This window comes from Pseudorca crassidens, chromosome 9 (genome assembly GCF_039906515.1).
Source record: "Pseudorca crassidens isolate mPseCra1 chromosome 9, mPseCra1.hap1, whole genome shotgun sequence".
Classification (NCBI taxonomy): domain Eukaryota; kingdom Metazoa; phylum Chordata; class Mammalia; order Artiodactyla; family Delphinidae; genus Pseudorca; species Pseudorca crassidens.
In genome coordinates, this window is record NC_090304.1 from 16,656,272 (window position 1) to 16,677,210 (window position 20,939).

The 20,939-nt window shown below is 40.1% G+C and overlaps 1 protein-coding gene across 2 annotated transcripts in view; it reads right to left on the minus strand.

Annotated features, from left to right (window-relative positions):
* Nucleotides 1-868: 868 nt before the first annotated feature.
* Nucleotides 869-20,939, minus strand: part of TTC17 (tetratricopeptide repeat domain 17) — a 155,215-nt gene continuing 135,144 nt past the window's right edge. For both annotated transcript variants that reach the window (XM_067749343.1, XM_067749342.1), the window contains 3 exons: nt 4,969-5,088; nt 3,607-3,750; nt 869-2,008 (listed from right to left, as the gene is read on the minus strand). In XM_067749343.1, coding sequence (XP_067605444.1) covers nt 1,877-2,008; nt 3,607-3,750; nt 4,969-5,088 — 396 coding nt within the window. In that variant the 3' untranslated portion in view covers nt 869-1,876. The remainder of the gene's footprint in view (nt 2,009-3,606; nt 3,751-4,968; nt 5,089-20,939) is intronic.

Consider the following 20,939-nt stretch of genomic DNA (forward strand, 5'->3'; position numbering starts at 1 on the left):
GGTGATGAAAGTTTTGTACCTTGATTGTTGTGGTGGCTGTAAGACTATGCATTTGTCAACATTCACAGAACTGTACACTGAAGAATGAATTTCACTGTATGTAAATTTTAAAAAAAGCAAAACAAAATCACAAACAACGGTTGCAAGTTTCAGGAAAAACTAAATGCAACATTGTGGAGAGGTTGGGGAAGCAGGAAATACAATCAGACACACACAGGATTCTCAGTGAAAAGAGGTTCACTTTATCCAGCAATGAATGAGCTGCTTCTCAAAATACATCTATCTGATATGAAACTGTTTGAAATTAGCTGGACTCTAGCTGAATAAAAGACAGAAGGAGAGTTGACAGGCATGTCTGATTGCTCACCTGCTTCTAAGAAATTACAGTCTCTGCCAGAACCAAATGCTCCAGGTTTAGTGACCCAGTATTTGAGATGATTGGTGTCTGATAATGTTCTAGGAAACCCTGTGTTCAGTGGAGTCCTGTCCCAAAGGGAATGCTCAGTTTCACGCTGGTACAACTCTCCCCAAAGTTCCACGAAGCTTACTTCGACGAACTTTAGGATCAGGGCTCACCGGAGGGCTGCCTTTGTGGTTTAGATTATTCTTCCTTTCCCAGGAAGGTCAGTTATCAACTCTGAACATCTGCTGACTGTGCATCTTTCCTGGTCCAATGTATTGTGTTAATGAAGTTCATCAACCATAAAACCTAGTGATGGATTGTTTCTCCCCACACCTTGCTGTGGTGGAAAGAAAGAAAGATAAAGACAACCTAGGACTTGAGAAAATCTGACCCAGAGTTAGAGTTAGGCTTCAGAGCTGTCCAAATGAGCCTGGTTCCATAAAGAAGAACCACACCACAGACCTATTCTCATAAACAACTTTTATTTTTGTCCTCAGTATGTGCCCTTGAAGACTCCCAAATGCCTGGAGTTTCTGACTCTCCTTGGACCAGAGGCATAAGCATTGTACGGAACACTCAACCTTGGCTCACCACTCTCCTGAGGGGCTAAGTCTGAAGGCCTCAGAGAGAGGGAGCTGACACTCATGCCTCATTCCAAGATGGGTAACACAGTGAACAAAGAATTAGTAAAACATAGACTCAGTCTGTAGAGGGCTTCAAATATACATATTCTATATATATAAACCTGTTATATAGGAGTTCAACTTATTGGTTTCCTTGTGATTTGTAATTAAAGTACAAATGATATCGATGTTGTACACTGCTGATTTCCCCTTCTCAGCCCCCCTCCCTCCCCAACATAAATAACATCACAAAGGTCAGGTGATCCTAAGAGCTTTTGTTGTAAATATTTTGTTTTTAAAATCATTTCCCCTTCCTCCCCCGCAAACTACCTGTGAGAGTTTGGATCAGAGCAGCATGGAACGGACAAGGCTGGGGGCAGCATGGAGATCTAGTGGGGAGAGCGTGGAACATTGCTTCTCACTGACTGGCACCAGATGGGCTTCTGCATTTCCACTGACAACAGAGGCTACGACGGGAAGCAGAGAATGTGCGATGCGGTTTCGCCCTCCTCCGAATCGGAGGAGGTTGGCTGGACCACTGAGAAAAGCCCTAAAGGCATCGAGGTTTTGGAGACAGAGCACAGCTCCAGAAATGTCTTGGCTCAGTATTTACACAATATCTTTAGGCTGCATTTTCCTTTTAAGAAATTTATGTTTCAGGTTGGCTGGGGGAAAGAAGGAACTTAAAAACCAAAACAAACCAATTCCCACATATGTAAAAGTCCTGTTATATGTCTTACTCAGTTACTGTCATACACATCATTAGAAGTAGATACTGACAATGATTGGTTTCTTATTCCTTTTCTGAAGAGCATGAGAAAAGAGAGACAGGAGAGAAGGGAGGAGTGAGCTAAGGAGAGCGCCGGCCCTTCTTCAGGATTAAGTGACACTGGATGGTCTGGATTCGGTTCTTGGCCGGGACAAACTCGGGCTGCAGCTTCAGTGTAGATTCGTACCACACCAGTGCCTTTTCAAACTCTTCCTGTGAGGGGCAGAGGGACAAAAGTGAGAGGGGTACTACCACCAGACTAAATATATATGGTGACTTCTTTTTCTGTGAAAAGCACATCTGTGGTAGTGACAGTCCTGCAGTATTTTCTCAGTGGATCTAAATCTCTGAGGAAAACTCTAAGGTCTGGAGGAAACAACTACCTCCATCCCCAAGGTATGAAATAACAAAGAGAATTATGGCAGAGCCCAAGAACCAGAGGGAAAGGGGATATCAAGTTTATAGAGGTTTGGCCCAACAATAGGAGTAACTGTGGTGGCAACAGTAAGAACCAACATTACTGAGTACCTGCTGTGTGCCAGGCACAGTGCTAGGTGCTTTATGGAATCCCTTCCTTTAATCCTCACAGAAACCTCTAGAACTATGTCTGGCAAAAGCTTATTGTGCATCTGTCTGAATTTTCTACTGTTAACTGGAAAGATGGAAGTCATGTCAGGTATCTCAATTAGACTTGGAAATTCTGAAACAGTTTCTTCTTCTCCCTAACACTTGAAAATACGAACACGGTTTGGAAATGATCACTGCCATAGTGAAGGCGTTAATCTTTTACTTAGACTAATACTCTCAAAGAAGAGCGCAAATCTACTGCTTAAATGGCTCCTTCTGGCCAAACGAGAGGCAGAATTCCTCATTCACAGCAGCAAATTTTGCATTTACTGGGGATGAAAATAGATTCTTCAATTTTAAGAAGCAGAGAGGGAAATCTGCACATTCAGCAAGACCTACCTGGCCAAAATTATATTTCCTGCCTTTGAAGTCACGGGTAACACATAAAACTTAGAGCCTGAAGCTGCTCATTCTATTAACCTTTACTGAGAGTACCGTGGGAAGAGCCCCATGTGGGACCCCAAGCTTTGGATGAAAGTGCATGGCACAATTCCTGTTAAATTCGGCTATGACAGATTCTGGGGGACCCCTGGGACTTTAAGTTCTGAAATCGGTCCTCGTTCTGAACAAGATGGCTTTGCCATTTTATCTGTAAATGGTATCCCATGAAACTAGTGGCATTCCATCATTCATCAAAGCTTTGGTGAGCACCTACTATATGCCAAACCCTGTGAAGTGCTAGGAACAGGGAGATGAAGAGGAGTCTCTTTCTAAGGAGCTCCTGGTCTAGGGGGAGAGACTATACTTGAAACAAAAATTATAAAACAAGGTGAAAGTACAAGAGAAATCTGCACAGGGCATCATGAGTGCAACCGTAGGGACCTAGCCCAACCTTGCAGTAAGAAAGCACGAGAGTGTGTCCGTCCACGTGGAGGGTTAGCTAAGGTTTTCTGGAACAGGTGACGTCTCTAGAAAACTGCAGGTAAATCTGACTCTATTACTGTTGAAAACTTAAGGTGCGGAACTACATAGTTGCAAATACGTGGATGAATTTCCTGTATTACTTTAAAAACTCACAAACCCCTTACCTATAAAATATACCTTTGGTGGAGAGCTAACAATTTTAGACGCAAAACTTACAGGAAACTGGAGGACACTGACACAGTCAAAGAGGGTTTGAAATCAAAGATGTGCCCGAGAGAAGGTGGCAGAGCTGGTGTGCTCCGCTCACAGGCCAACCTCACCATCGCCACGTAGACGTTGCCCAGTGTGAAGTGGTTCACAGCAAAGTGTGGCGCGATCTCCACTGCCATGGTGGCCACAATGACGGCGTCGTTCCAGAGCTTGGCGTTGTGCAGGATGTTGGCTAGGCTAATGAGGGGCACGTCCTGTGGGAGGAAGGAGAAGGCGATGGTGATCTGGTGATCACTTACGATCTGGTGATCGTAAGTAATGTGGTCAGCGTTTCCTGGTGAATGGCAGGGTCGTGCAACTCAGCGCGGGAGGCTGCTGTTTGCTACGGGTCTGTGATAGGGAAGGAGCACGCACCAGCCTATCCATGCAGTACTTCTTTCACGGAGTGAGACTTGCCTCAACAAACAAACAAACATGTCAGCTGCGTAAAAACCTGCTGAGTGCGGTTGTTGGCTTCCATCCTGGTGCAAGCTCCTAGTTGCGCTGCAGCTTGGTAAGGGAAGTCGGTGGCCCGATGCTCTGCACAGCCCACGCTCTGGGGCATGCCGTCACAGAGCCAACGGGTTTTCTGCAAGGACCGCCGCACTGCCTGAGGCAGGGGCTGGCAAGCTGTGGCCCACAGGCCAGTCCAGCCTGCTGCCTGCTTTTGTAACTTTTTATTGGACCACACCATTCCCATTCCCTTAGGTATTTCTGTGGCTGTTTTCACGCTATCATGGCAGAACTGAGTGGCTGCAACAGAGCCTGTCTGGCCTCAGACCCTAAATTTGTACCACCTGGCCCTTTACAGAAAAAGTTCCCTGACCCCCTGATCCAGAGTCTTCGCCCTTCCCTATCGCCTAGCAGTACAGGGCACAGAATGATGGGTTGATCAAGTAGCAGTATTATTATCACAAATATTTATTAATATCACAAATATTTATTCCCTTTAAATGTGTTACCTGAGCAACTGCTATCTATATTGCATTGTTCTGCATCACTGGGTTCTTCTATAGGAGATACAGAAGAAACAGAAGAAATGACCCATCTTTGTCCTTGCTGGACACCCACAGAGTGCATGTCATTAATAGGGTCACAGAGGTTTAAGAATTTGCCTAAGATCACAAACCCAGTGAGAGGCAGAGCTGCATTTAGAACTCGGCAATGCCTGCGCCTGATATAATGTTTTGCAGTGATCTTGAAGCCCCTCCCTGACGTTCCATCTTGCTGAGGTAGGGAAGGCACAACAGTGGGTGTAATTCACAGGCTTGTGGTGGCACAAGTGGGGTCATAAGTTTTTCCACCCTATCTTAGCCTTTTGCCATTTTCTTATAGGCTGAGCATGAGGAAGGTTGTTGAAACCTTAGAATAAACCACTGTGGGCAAAGGAAAGGACTGAGGGATGGAAATTCACACCTCTGAGTTCCACTCACCTTCATTTGGTGTGGAGCATAGTGCAGGGCTTGGCGTAGGCAGTCAATCGCCTTCTTCCCTTGGCCTTTCACTCTCCAGTAGAGGGCTGCCATGCTGGAAAGGACCCAGGACGTCTGGTTCTACAAAGGAATGGTCAGCTAAGGCTGATGCTTCTTAAGTAACACACTAATTTACCACCAAGATTAAGAACAGTAACACAAGTAACACAAGTTAATGACCAATTAACTGAGTACTTACCTGGTCCCGGCGGTCTGCTATACACTCATGTTCATCCTCTTATTAATCCTAATAGCAACCCTATAAGCTTGATTCTACTATTACAGTCTTTTTATAGATAAGAAAACTATGATCCAGAGAGGTTAAATATCTTGTCCAAATCCACTCAATTACTAAGTAGCAGAACTATATTTCATGCCCATGTTCTTTTATATTTAAATTTACTTAGCTTTTTGAACAGGTAATTCATTCACGTTTCAAAAACCAGAAATTATATAAAGTTATACAATGAAAAACCTCCCTGCCATCCTTGTCACTATTATATACAAGTAAACACTATTTTTAGTTTCTTATGTGACCTTCTAGGATTTCTTTATGCTTTATCTAAGCAAATACGAATACAGACTTATCTCTCCTGCTTTATAAGCCTATTACTTATATGAGATAACATTCATCTGCACCTTGCTTTTTTCACTAAACAGTACACCTTAGAGATCTTTCTACATCAGTGTGTAGAAAGCCTCTTCATTCCCTTGTTATCAGCTGCATAGTATTTCATTGTTTGGAAGTACCATTATTTATTTAACTAGGTCCTTATTAATGAATATTCCTCTCTCCTCCAATTCTTCACTATTAAAAACAATGCTGCAAACATGACTTTGTATAGGTGTAATTTTGTGTCTGTGCAGCGCATCTGTAGGATACACTTTCAGTGTGGACATGCTATATCAAGGGGATACACGTTAGTTTGATAGAAATCATCACACTGCCTTCCATAGGACTATAGCAATTTAATATCCCACCAGAAATATACATATGTCCCTGTTTCTTTATTGCCTCACCAAGGGGTCTGTTATTAAACTCTGGGATCTTTGATAGGTGAAAATGCGGTTTAAATCTACATTTCCCTTCTTATGAATGGAGCTGACCATCCTTTCATGTTTGACAGCCTTTTGATTTCTTTTCTGTGAACGACCTGTTCTTATACTGTTAATTTTTCTGTGAGGTCTTTAGCTTATCTATATGAGAAAGCTCTTTAGGTATAAGGGAGATTAGTCCCTTGCCTGTATATGAATTACAGATACATTCCCCCAGGCTTCTCAAGTCTGCCTTTGGACGTATGTTGCTTTGTGTGATATAAAGGTTTTAATTTCTGCATAGTTCAGTTCATTAATCTATTTCTGATGGCTTCTGGATTTTCAGTTAGGAAGGTCTTGTTTACTCCAAGGTTATTAAGAATTTTTACCATGTTTTTTTCCCCCAGAACATTTGTAGTTTCATTTTTCACATTTTAACCTTTGATCCACTTAAAATTTAACTTGCTGTAAAGTAAAAGATATGGCTCCAATTTAATTTTTCTCCAGATGGCTACTAAGTTGTCTCGATAATAGTTAATGAGTTAATTCCTCTCTCCCCCACTGTGATGCTACCTTTATCATATACAAAACTTTAGTACTTAATTTAGGTCGAATATTGGGTTAATTTAGGTTTAATTTTGCATTTTCCTGTCTATTTCATTCTGATGGGTGGTCTCTAACTCCCAGCCATTACAGATGAGGCAATCAGAAAACTTACCCTGCTTCCTATCTTCTTTCTGTCTTCCAATCTGTTTTTTGGGTAATTTTATCATTTTTCATTGTCAGGGCACATAGCATTTATATTCTGTTCTATCACCCAGTTTCCTGCCTTTGTTTTTGTATTGGTTCTACAGTTAAATATAGCCCTTGATCACTGACATTACTTTTGTGCGGCTTCCCTAGTCACCTCCTGGTTGGCTGAAGTTTATCTTCTAGTACTTTTCTTAAGAAGGGCTGATGGGAAAATTATTCTCTGAGATTGTTGTTATGGGCTGAACTGTGTCTCCCCAAATTCATATGTTGAAGTCTCAAATCTCTAGTTCCTCAGAATGTAACTATTTAGAAATAAAGTATTTAAGGAGCTGATTAAGTTAAAATGAGGCCATTATTGTGGGGCCCTAATTTAATATAACTGGATTTATGTGAAGGATTTATAGAAGAGGAAGAGATACATCAGGGTCATGTGTGCAGAGGGATGACGGCGAGAGGTGCCAACAGGGTGGCCAACTGCAAACCTAGGAGCGAGGCCTCAGAGGAAAACATCCCTGCCGGCACCTGGATCCCCAACTTGTAGCCTCCAGAACTGTGAGAAAATAAATTTCTGTTGTTTAAGCCACGCCGTCTATAGTATTTTGTTATGGCACCCCTAGCAAACAAATACAATCATGTAAGTTCAAAACTTTGTCTCTAGCCTTTATGCCTGAAGCACAGCTGGCTGGATGTAAAACCATGGCTCATTCTTTCTTTCCTTGAACAATTTGCTGGTATTGCTCCATTGCCTCTTGGTTTGAATGGGGGCTGCACAGAAATCTGAAGCTAGCCTGATGTGTTCCTCCTTCTTTATGACTTGATTCTTCTGACTGGCTTCCCACAAGGATCCTTTTTTTAAGAAAATAAAATTACCTTTCTTTAATGCCAATATCTGACACATACTGAAGAACATATTTATATATATACACATACAACAAATATGTAATTATATAAAATATACAGGTATGCTGTAAAGCATAAAATAATGAATATTCCAGAAACCGCTACCCTACTAAAGAATGAACCTGCTTCTCCTGTATGTTCTTAACACTATGCCATCCTCTTGTCTTTTCTCCAGAGGCACACGCTATCCCAAGTGTTGTGTTTATTATTCCATTGCTTTTTTTTTTTTTTTTTTTTTGCGGTATGCGGGCCTCTCACCGTTGTGGCCTCTCCCGTTGTGGAGCACAGGCTCCGGACACGCAGGCTCAGTGGCCATGGCTCATGGGCCCAGCCTCTCCACAGCACGTGGGATCCTCCCGGACCGGGGCACGAACCCGCATCCCCTGCATCGGCAGGCGGACTCCCAACCACTGTGCCACCAGGGAAGCCCTCCATTGCTCTTTTTAAACACCGTTCTATCACTTACACACACATATTGGCTCCAACAATACAATACTTAGTTTACTTCTTCCTGTGCATTATAAACATGGTGTAAGCAGTCTTCTGGGACTTGGTGTTTTTATTCGGCCCTCTAAGATTCATCCATGTTGCTATATGTCGTTTCAGTTCATTAAATTTCCTTGCTGCACAATTAAATGTCCATTAAGTGAATATACTATAACATATTTATACATTTTCTGTAAATGGGAGGGTTTGAGTTATTTCTTGTTTTTAAGTTAGCTTCCCGTTGCCAATAGATGTACAAAGAGGTTCTCTAGTCTAGATACCTAGGAGTGGAACTGCTGGGTCAGAGGATGCGCAAATGTCCAACATAACAAGAGAAAGCCAAATTGCTTCCTAAAGGTGTTATGACAAGTTTCAGTGCTATCAGAAATGTTTAAAAGTGCCTCTTGCTCTATATCCTTTCTAACTCTTGTTATTATCAGTGGGGATAAAACAGCATCTTACTGTAGCCTTTATTTGCATTTCCTGATTATTAGTGAGACTGAGAATTGTTTCTTGTGTTTATTGGTCATACATATCTTTTTTCTGTGAAATGTCTGTTAATATCTTTTATACATTTTTCTATTTTATTATTTATCTTTCTCATCACTTTACTTACATGCTCTGCATATTAATCCTTGTAGGTTAAATGTGTTAAATGAATTTTCTCTCACTCTGGTTACTTTCATTTAAAAAATGTCTTTAATTAAGAACTTTTAACCTTTAATATAGTTGAACTTAATAACGTTCTCTTCTCTAGCTTATGCTTGTATATCTTCTTTACGAAATCTTTTTGTACTTCAAGGCCAGAGAGATCATCTCCCACAGTTTATTTTAATTTTTAAAGTTTTGTTTTTGATACTTGAGTCCTTAATTCAGGACTTCCTTAATGCAGTTCATTTTTTGTGTATGATGTGAGGTGAGGATTGAAATTAACTAATTGCCCCAGCAAGCTTTCTGAATAGTCCCCTGTCTCCCCATTGATCTTCCACAGCTCTGTGTACACTAGAGACTTTCTGGGCTTCCTATTTAGTCCCCCTCATTACTTTTGCTTATTCCTTGAGCAAATGGCATAATGTCTTATAATTTTTCATAAAAGTAAGGCAGTTCTCACAACCTATTCTTCTTTTCAAGAGTGTTTTGTCTGTTCTTTACCCTTCCATATTAATGTAAAGATCTGCTTTTTAAGTGCCATAAAAAAAACCCTGTTGCTATTTTGATTACAATAGGATTGACTCTATAAATCTAATTGGGGAAAACTGACATGTTTATGGTGTGTGTCTTCTTATCCATGAACATTACATATCTTTGTTTATTTAGGTCTTTTAAAATGTCTTTCAATAAAGTTTTATCACTTTCTGCACCTAAGTCTCACAACTTTTTTGTTAGATTTAGTACTGGGAACTTTATATTTTTGTAACAAAGTAAATACATGTTAAAAATTATGTTTTCTAATATTTATTGCTGCTGTATAGAAATGTAACTTATTTTTATTTATTGACTTTACAGGCAGCCACCTCGATAGAAACATTGTTATTTCTAAATATTTGTCTGTAGATTGTTTTAGGTTTGCTATGTAGATAATCACATCATTTCTGAATAACTTTTTTTTCTTCCTAATACTTATGCCATTACTTTCTTTTTCTTGATTTACTATACTTGTTAGGACTTTTAGTACAATGCTGAAAAGAAGTGGTAGTGGTGGGCATTCTTTTTCCTGATTTCAAAGAATTATTTTAAATATTTCCCCCATTAACAATTATCTTTGATGAAGGTGTTTTGTTGATTCTTCTCATCAGATTAAGGAAATACTATTAAGAATAATACTATTCTTAATTTGCATTAGGTTTATATCATGAATGTACTGAATTTTATCAGATGCAATCTACTAAAATGATTTCATAATTTTTCTCCTTTAATTTGGCTGATGAAATTTAAGATTTTCCTAAAGTTAGACTGTTTACATTTGTATTTCTGGGATAAACCCAACTGGTCAAGGTGCATCTTTTTTTTTTTTTTTTTGCGGTACGCGGGCCTCTCACTGTTGTGGCCTCTCCCGTTGCGGAACACAGGCTCCGGACGCACAGGCTCCGGACGCGCAGGCTCAGCGGCCATGGCTCACGGGCCCAGCTGCTCTGCGGCATGTGGGATCTTCCCGGACCGGGGCACGAACCTGCGTCCCCTGCATCGGCAAGCGGACTCTCAACCACTGCGCCACCAGGGAAGCCCAAGGTGCATCTTTTATATATATACATATGTATATATATATATATACACACACACACATATATAAATAAGATATAAAAAATTCAAAATTACAGCTGTAGATTTCAACATACCTCTCAATAATTGATAGAAGTAGACAAAAAAAAATCGGTAAATATAAAGAACATATAGAGAGTATTATCAACCAACTTGACTTAAATGACATTTCTAGAACAGTCTAACAACAGCAGAAGATGCATTCTTTTCTGGTGCTTATGGAACATTTATCAAGACAGATCATATTCTGGGGCATAAAACAAGTCTGAATAAGTTTAAAATAATTCAAATCATACAAAGTATACTGATTTACCACAGTGTAATTAAATTAGAAATCAATTAAAGCAAGACATCTGGAAAATACCCAATAGTTTGAAACCACATAACACACTTCTAAATAATTTATGGGTCAAAGAGGAGATTAGAAGGAAAATTATAAATCATTTTAAACTGAATGAAAATGAAAATATGACAAATAAAACATGTGATATGCAGCTGACACAGAATTTAGAGGGAACTTTTAGCACTAAACCCCTACATTAGAAAAGCAAGGGATCAAATTAGTAACCTAAACTTCCATACTGAGAAACTAAAAACAAAACAAACAAAAAACTTGTCAAATGAAATCCTAAGCAAGCAGAATACAGGAGGTAACAAAGATAAGAGCAGATGCCAATGAAAGAGAAAACAGAAAAACAATAGAGAAAAATCCATGGATCCAAAAACTCATTCTTTGGGAAGCTCAATAAAAACTGATAAACTTTTATTAGTCAATGTGATGGGGGGGGGAGAAAAGATACAAAGTCCCAAGATAAGAATTGAGAAGGTACATTACTACAAATCCTACAGATATTAATGGAATGATAAGGAACTATTATGAACAACTTTATGCCAATAAATTCAATGACTTAGATAAACTAGACAAATTAAAGACACAACTAACAAAGCTCACTCAAGAAGAAAGGGCTTCCCTGGTGGTGCAGTGGTTGAGAGTTCGCCTGCCGATGCAGGGGACACGGGTTCGTGCCCCGGTCCAGGAAGATCCCACATGCCACGGAGCAGCTGGGCCCGTGAGCCATGGCCGCTGAGCCTACGCGTCCGGACCCTGTGCTCCGCAACGGGAGAGGCCACAACAGTGAGAGGCCCGTGTACCGCCAAAAAAAAAAAAAAAAAGAAGAAGAAAGACAATTTGAATACTCTCATTAAAGAAATTGAGTTTATAGTTAAAAACCTCTCACAAAGAAAACTCCCTGTTCAGATGGCCTCTAAGGTGAATTTTCTATCAAACATTTAAGGAAGATATAATACCAATCCTCTACAATCTTTTCCAGAAAAATAAGGGTAGGGAACACTTCCCAACATATTACACAGTCATTATTATCCTGATACCAAAACTAGACAAAATATTACAAGAAAATCACAGACTAATATACTTATGAATATAAATTCAGACAGACTGAATGGCTTATCAGCGGTAGAGAAAGGTGTGTGTGTTGGTTTGTCAATTTCTCATTAAATCAATCATTTTCTGCTTTATATATTTTGAGGTTATTTTTATTGCATATGTATAAGGTTAGAAGCAGTATATATTGTTTTTCTGGTGAATTAAAGCTTTATCATTATGTGCTCATTCTCTCTGACCCTAATAATTTTTTCTGCTTTGAAGTATATAGTTCCAGGTAATTAATATAACTATAGCTACTTCCTTTTGATAGTATGTTCCTTTTTGATTAGTATTTTCCCATTAACATTTCTACTATGCTTTAGGTATGACTTAAAAACACGTAGCTCCTTTAAAAAGTTTCCAATTTGACATTATTATGACTGTTATATTACAGATTTGTTTAAAGACTGTTTATCATATTTCTTGGTTTCTTTTTATCCTGATTCTTGAATACATTTTTTCCTCTTTTTTTTTTTTTGTGCCATTTCTTGGATTGATTTCTTTTTTCTTTTTTGGATTGTTTTTTTTTTGGTCCTCCTGTTCTTACTTCATTATTTTACCCTCAGAGGTTTGGGAGTTGCACATTTTTTTTAAAGGTTACCCTTAAATCTCTACTTAATGTTTAACTTAACGAAGTCCAAGTAATATATTAACTCACTCCTCCTGAACATTAAAAGAGCATCTGAATACCTTAACTATGATCATCCCACTCTCAAATGTACATTTCTCCAGTATTTCGGTTTAGCCACTCCTGAGACTGAACCAGAAAAAGATAGAAAACATAAACAGACCAATCACAAGCACTGAAATTAAGACTGTGATTAAAACTCTTCCAACAAACAAAAGCCTAGGACCAGATGTCTTCACAGGCAAATTCTATCAAACACTTAGAGAAGAGCTAACAACTATCCTTCTCAAACTCTTCCAAAATATAGCAGAGGGAGGAACACTCCCAAACTCATTCTACAAGGCCACCATCACCCTGATACCAAAAGCAGACAAAGATATCACAAAGAAAGAAAACTACAGGCCAATATCACTGATGAATACAGATGCAAAAATCCTCAACAAAATACTAGCAAACAGAATCCAGCAGCACATTAAAAGGATCATACACCATGATCAAGTGGGGTTTACCCCAGAAATGCAAGGATTCTTCAATGTACGCAAATCAATCAATCAATGTGACACACCATATTAACAAACTGAAGAATAAAAACCATATGATCATCTCAATAGATGCAGAGAAAGCTTTTGACAAAATTCAACACCCATTTATGATAAAAACTCTCCAGAAAGCAGGCATAGAGGGAACTTACCTCAACATAATAAAGCCCATATATGACAAACCCACAGCCAACAAGGTTCTCAATGGTGAAAAACAGAAACCATTTCCTCTAAGATCAGGAAAAAACACAAGGTTGTCCACTCTCACCACCATTATTCAACAAAATTTTGGAAGTTTTAGCCACAGCAATGAGAGAAGAAAAAGAAATAAAAGGAATCCAAGTTGGAAAAGAAGTAAAAGTGTCACTGTTTGCAGATGACATGATACTATACATAGAGAATCCTAAAGATGCTACCAGAAAACTACTAGAGATAATCAATGAATTTGGTAAAGTAGTAGGATAGAAAATTAATGCACAGAAATCTCTTGCATTCCTATACTCTAATGATGAAAAATCTGAAAGAGAAATTAAGGAAACACTCCCATTTACCACTGCAACAAGAAGAATAAAATACCTAGGAATAAACCTACCTAAGGAGACAAAAGACCTGTATGCAGAAAACTGTAAGAAAGACACTGATAAAAGAAATTAAAGATGATACAAATAGATGGAGAGATATACCATGTTCTTGGATTGGAAGAATCAATATTGTGAAAATGACTATACTACCCAAAGCAATCTACAGATTCAGTGCAATCCTATCAAACTTTCAATGGCATTTTTCCCAGAACTAAAACAACAAATTTCACCAATTGTAAGGAAACACAAAAGACCCCGAATAACCAAAGCAATCTTGAGAAAGAAAAATGGAGCTGGAGGAATCAGGCTCCCGGACTTCAGACTATACTACAAAGCTACAGTAGTCAAGACAGTATGGTACTGGCACAAAAACAGAAATATAGATAAATGGAACAGTACAGAAAGCCCAGAGATAATCTCACGCACATATGGTCACCTTATATTAGATAAAGGAGGCAAGAATATACAATGGAGAAAAGACAGCCTCTTCAATAAGTGGTGCAGGGAAAACCGGACGGCTACATGTAAAAAAATGAAATTAGAACACTTCCTAACACCACACACAAAAATAAACTCAAAATGGATTGAAGACCTAAATGTAAGGCCAGACACTAGAGGAAAACATAGGCAGAACACTCTGTGACATACATCACAGCAAGATCTTTTTTGACCCACCTCCTAGAGAAATGGAAATAAAAACAAAAATAAACAAATGGGACCTAATGAAGCTTAAAAGCTTTTGCACAGAAAAGGAAACCATAAGACAAAAAGACAACCCTCAGAATGGGAGAAAATATTTGCAAATGAAGTAATAAAGGATTAATCTCCAAAATTTACAAGCAGCTCATGCAGCTCAATATCAAACAGAAAAACAACCCAATCCAAAAGTGGGCAGAAGACCTAAATAGACATTTCTCCAAAGAAGATATAGAGATTGACAACAAGCAAATGAAAGGATGCTCAACATCACTAATCATTAGAGAAATGCAAATCAAAACTACAATGAGGTATCATCTCACACCAGTCAGAATGGCCATCATCAAAAAACCTACAAACAATAATGCTGAAGAGGGTGTGGAGAAAAGAGAACCCTCTTGCACTGTTGGTTGGAATGTAAATTGATACAGCCACTATGGAGAACAGTATGGCGGTTCCTTAGGAACTAAAAATAGAACTACCATACTACCCAGCAATCCCACTACTGGGCATATACCCTGAGAAAACCATAATTCAAGAAGAGTCATGTACCACAATGTTCATTGCAGCTCTATTTACAACAGCCAGGACATGGAAGCAACCTAAGTGTCCATCGACAGATGAATGGATAAAGAAGATGTGGCACATATATACAATGGAATATAACTCAGGCATAAAAGGAAACAAAATTGAGTTATTTGTAGTGAGGTGGATGGACCTAGAGTCTGTCATACAGAGTGAAGTAAGTCAGGAATAGAAAAACAAATACCATATGCTAACACATATATATGGAATCTAAAAAAAAAAAAAAAGGTTCTGAAGAACCTAGGGACAGGACAGGAATAAAGCCACAGATGTATAGAATGTACTGGAGGACATGGGGAGGGGGAAGGGTAAGCTGGGACAAAGTGAGAAAGTGGCATGGACATATATACACTACCAGATGTAAAATAGATAGCTAGTGGGAAGCAGCCACATAGCACAGGGAGATCAGCTCGGTGCTTTGTGACCACCTAGAGGGGTGGGATAGGGAGGGTGGGAGGGAGACACAAGAGGGGGGAGATGTGGGAATATATGTATATGTATAGCTGATACACTTTGTTATAAAGCAGGAACTAACACACCATTGTAAAGCAATTATACTCCAATAAAGATGTTAAAAAAATAAAACATTAACAATAAATAAATTTAAAAAACCCACAAATTGTTTTCTACAGACAGTGTTTGTTTGGGTTTGTACACCTGTATAATTTTATTTGCTTAGTGAATCTTCCTTTGTCTCAGACAATCCTTCTCTAGCTGTCATATAGAAAAGTTCCTTTAGGATGGGGCTCCTGGTAAACTTTTTCCAGTTCTTTATCTTTAAGTGCCTTTATTCTTCCCTCCTTGTAGGGTGCAGAATTCTAGCGGGCCCAGTATACTTCCAAAACTGTCATCTGGCTTAGATAGCTGCTATGAAAAACAGGCTGTCATTTGAGTCATCTCTTCTCTATAGGTGATCTGTCCTTTCTGTCCCCATGAGGGCAGAGATCTAGGTCTAAAGTTTTTCACTGATTGATGCCAAGCACCTGAAAAGTATTTGGCACAATACTTTGCTACATATTTGTTGAATGACTGAATAAATGAATGAAAGGCTGCTGTCATATTTCTTAAGCTATTTTCTCTCAGATGCAAATTCAAAATTCTATAATCTGCTTTGTGATACTGTGGCTGGAACTCTGCAAACCACATTTCTCCTTTGCTAGCTGGCTTCTTTTTAGGTTCTGCAAACATATGTGCTAGGGGATTGGAAGGTAAGAGGGAAAGGGACTTTTTCTGCCCGTTTGCATGCTGCTCCTGTCACTGTCATTGTGGCAACAGCACTTTGTGGGCAGCACTCTGGTCTCCAGCTTCTTCCAGCACTCCCAGACCCAGCAGCCAGCCCATGCTCCCTCCTCAGAAGCAGGAAGTCTAGCTCGCTCAGAGCTCTCTCCTGTGGACTCTAGATTTTGAAAATCTCAAATGCTTACCTTCTCATTCCCTACAATTAATATCTCTGGTTTACCTGTTTCCTTTTTTCTTTTTCAGCCCTCCACCACAAGGTACTGTCATGCCTCAGAGATACTGCGGGTTCAGTTACAGACTACCACAATAAAGGGAATATTGCAATAAAGCGAGTCACACCAACTTTTTGGTTTCCCAGTGCATATAAAAGTTATGTTTACACTATACTGTAGTCTGTCAAGTGTGCAATAGCATTATGTCTAAAAAACAATGTACATATCTTAATTAAAAATACTTTCTTGCTAAAAAATGCTAACAATCACCTGAGTCTTCAGTGAGTGGCAGTAGTAACATCAAAGATCACTGGCTACAGAATCACCGTAACACAAATGATAATAATGAAAAAGTTCGAAATATTGTGAGAATTACCAAAATGTGACACAAAGAGACGAAGTGGGCAAATACTACTGGAAAAATGGCGCCAACAGACGTGCTCAAGACAGGGTTGCTGCAAACCTTCAATTTGCAAAAAATGCAGCATCTGCCAAGCGCAATAAAGCGAAGCACAATAAACTAGGTACGCCTGTACTCAGTTCTCTAAATTCAGTGTGCTCTTCTGAAATACCTAGTGTTGTTTCTGTTTTCCTGACAGTACCCTGACTGAAACAGATGCTTTTAAGATATCTTTGTCTTTGTTATAATGTATCTTGGCGTGGATTTCTTTTTATTTACCCAGCTTGGGATACATGGTACTTCCTGAATCTGTTGATTCCTTTACCTCCTTGTCTCTATAATACTCCAGGTAATTTTTTACACAAAGCTTGCAATTCACTAATTATTTAACTGTGTCTGAATCTATCTAACTCATCCACGGGGTATCTGACTTAATTACTTAAAGAAATATATTTTTAGTTTAAGACATATCAATTAAAAAAATTTACCTACTCATTTTCTATGTCATTTCTTTGCTCACTTTTGTGATTACATCTCTGAGGTATTTTATAATGAAAAATTTCAAATACATATACAAATAAAGGGAACAGTATAATGAACTCCATGTGCTCATCACCTAGATTCAACATTTATCAACAACTCATGGCCAATCCTATTTCATCTAAACCCTCATCCATGCTAATCTGAAGCAAATCCCAGACTCTATATAATTTCACAAGTAAGTTTTTCAGTGTTACCTCTAAAAGATACAACCTCATGTTTAAAAGATAAACTTGAAAAACTTTGGCCTAAAATATTGAAAATTACTCTTTAATACCATCAAGTATTCATCTGGTGTGCCTATTTCCCCCAACTGTCTTATAAAACTTTGCTTTCCTTTTACAGTTTTAATCATAATCTAACTAAAGTTCATACATTGCAAATGGCTAATGTATTCCTTAAGTCTCTTTTGATCTCTAGAGTCCACCACCTAATTTTTAAAATTTATTTCTGTACTAGAAATACAGGGTATTTATCCTGTAGTTTCACACTGACTGGACTCTGCTTACTGCATCCTCATGGAACCATCTGACATGTTCCTCTGTCCCCTGTATTTCCTGTAAGTTGGTAGTTAGTTAGGGGCTTGACTGGATTCAGGATTGACTTTTTTGGGGAGGATTGGGGGCAAAACTATTTCATAGGTGGTAGTGAGAACTTCCAAGAGTACACACATACTGTCTCTCTATTTGTGATGGTAGCAGCCAGTGGTAATCACTGCCATAACTTAATTAGGGGCTGCAATGATCATTCCTAGTTTATTAGTTGGAATACTCCTATAAAGAGACTTTTCTCATCAATTATTTATCCTAAAGTACTGTTCATTTAGAAAGGAAGGATACATGTTTATTACCATCTTCGTCTTTCCTAGAAGGATCTAGAAGGTCATTTTTAAAAATTGTAGTACAGAGATCAACCTTTCAACCCTTTACTCTGTGGTAAACTGCACAAAGGTTTTGGCAAGGATATATGAGATCAAGATCCATTCCATATGGGAACAGAGTCAAGGAAGGACACTCGAATTAAATAAATAAATCAAGCCTAAAGCCTGGAAAGGAGGCAGAGTCAAGACGGCAGACTAGAAGGATGAGGAATTTGTGTCTCCGCACAACTAGGGCACCTACCAGGCACTGGTGGGGGACCATGGACACCTAAAGGGATGGGAGGAACCCCCAGCGACCGGGTAGAAAGTGGGGTGTGGGGGAGGGAGGGGGGAGAAGAACTGGAGGCGGGACAGGACTGGCGCCCCTGAGGGGTGGCTGGGGGAGGGGAAGTGATCCTACACCCGAAGGGGGAAACTGGGGGACAACTGGGAGGACAGAGAACCAGAAGGGAGAGTGGCCAGGTTTCCCCTGCCCACGTGGGCGCCCGGGAGCCTGCTGAGATCCGGGCCTGATCCTCTGCCCACCGAGGCCCCTTCCAGCCATGCGGGTCCTGAGGGAGTGGGAGGGAGGGAAGGGGGAGCAAAAGTAAAGGCTGGATCTATGGGTCCGGCCTCCCTGAGGGGCGGCTGGGGTAGGGGAGGACTTCCTACACCCAGCGGGACCCACCCACGGTTAGGGGTCCAGTGGGGATGGGGGAGACCCTGGGGGAGAGGGCGGGGGGCAGGGCACAGAGGAATGGAGAGGAACGCAGCCAGCACTTTCCCTGTCCACTTAAGCACCAGAGAGCCTATTGGGCTCTGGGGCCTAATCCTCTGCCCTTGGAGTCTCCCTCCTGCCACGCAGAGCCCAAGCCCCACCCCTACACCCAGGGCCCTACCTCTATAGTGGGAGACCACCTCCAACCGTGCTGGGCGAAAACCCCACCCATACACCCTCACCCAGGGACTTACCTCCAAACTCTGGAACTCCAAACTCTGGAACTCCATACTCCAGAGGCACCCCTTTGGACGTGCTGCCTCTCTGCTTCTGGGCAGGTCCTAAGCAGAGGCTCCGCCCCACACTTGAATGTCGACTCCCCCCCCCACACACACACTTAGGGCCTGCCCCCAAGGCCTTTTCTGCCTGCGAGGGTCCTGAACCAGGTGCGGGTCCTGAACCAGGCCCTGTCCCATGCTCAAACATCACCTGCACCCCCACCCCCCTGCATAGGTCTCGCCCCACCCTAAACCTGGCCCCTGCGTAAGTTCCACCTCCACCTAAACTCTCGCCACCACAGACAAGGCTTTTCTGTTTTCCTCTTGGGGTTCTGTTTTACCTTGTTGTTGAGTGGCAGGACAAATTTAAAATGATGAAAGGGAAAAAGCTACAATCAAGATTACTCTACCCTACAAGGATATCATTCAGATTCGATGGAGAAATCAAAAGCTTTACAGACAAGCAAAAGCTACAAGAATTCAACACCACCAGACCAGCTTTACAACAAATGCAAAAGGAACTTCTTTAAGTGGGAAACACAAGAGGAGAAAAAGACCCATAAAAACAAACTCAATTAAGAAAATGATAATAGGAACATACATATCAATAATCACCTTGAAGGTAAATAGATTAAATGCTCCCACCAAAAGACAAAGACTGGCTGAATGGATACAAAAACAAGACCCATATATATGCTGTCTATAAGAAACCCACTTCAGAACTAGGGACATATACAGACTGAAAGTGAGGGGATGGAAATAAATATTCCGTGCAAATGGAAATCACAAGAAAGCTGGAGTAGCAATTCTCATATTAGATAAAATAGACTTTAAAATAAAGACAGTTACAAAAGAAAAGTAAGGACACTACATAATGATCAAGGGATCAATCCAAGAAGAAAACATAACTATCATAAATATTTATGCACCCAACATAGGAGCACCTCGATACATAAGACAAATGCTAACAGCTATGAAAGGAGAAATCAACAGTAACACAATAATAGTGGGGGACTTTAACAGCCCACTTACACCAACAGATAATCCAGAGAGAAAATAAATAAGGAAACATAAGCTTTAAATGACACAATAGACCAAATCAACTTAATTGATATTTTTAGGACATTCCACCCAAAGCAGAAGAATACACTTTCTTCTCAAGTGCACATGGAACATTCTCCAGAACAGATCACATCTTGGGTCACAAATCAAGCCTTGGAGGACTTCCCTGGTGGCACAGTGGTTAAGAATCTGCCTGCCAATGCAGGGGACATGGGTTCCAGCCCTGGTCCAGGAAGATCCCACATGCTGCAGAGCAACTAAGCCCGTGCACCACAACTACTGAGCCTGTGCTCTTGAGCCTGAGAGTCACAACTACTGAGCCTGCATGCCACAATTACTGAAGCCCATGTGCCTAGAGACCCATGCTCTGCAACAACAGAAGCCACTGCAGTGAGAAGCCTGCACACCGCAACAAAGAGTAGCCCCTGCTCGCTGCAACTAGAGAAAGCCCACGCACAGCAACAAAGACCCAACGCAGCCAAAAATAAATATAAATAAAAGAATAAATGTATATAAAAAAAAATCAAGCCTTGGAAAATTTAAGAAAACTGAAATCGTATCAAGCATCTTCTGACCACAATGCTATGAGATTAGAAATCAGTTACAGGAAAACAGTAAAAAACACAAACACATGGAGGCTAAACAGTGCACTGCTAAATAACCAAGAGATCACTGAAGAAATCAAAGAGGAAATAAAAAAATACCTAGAAACAAATGA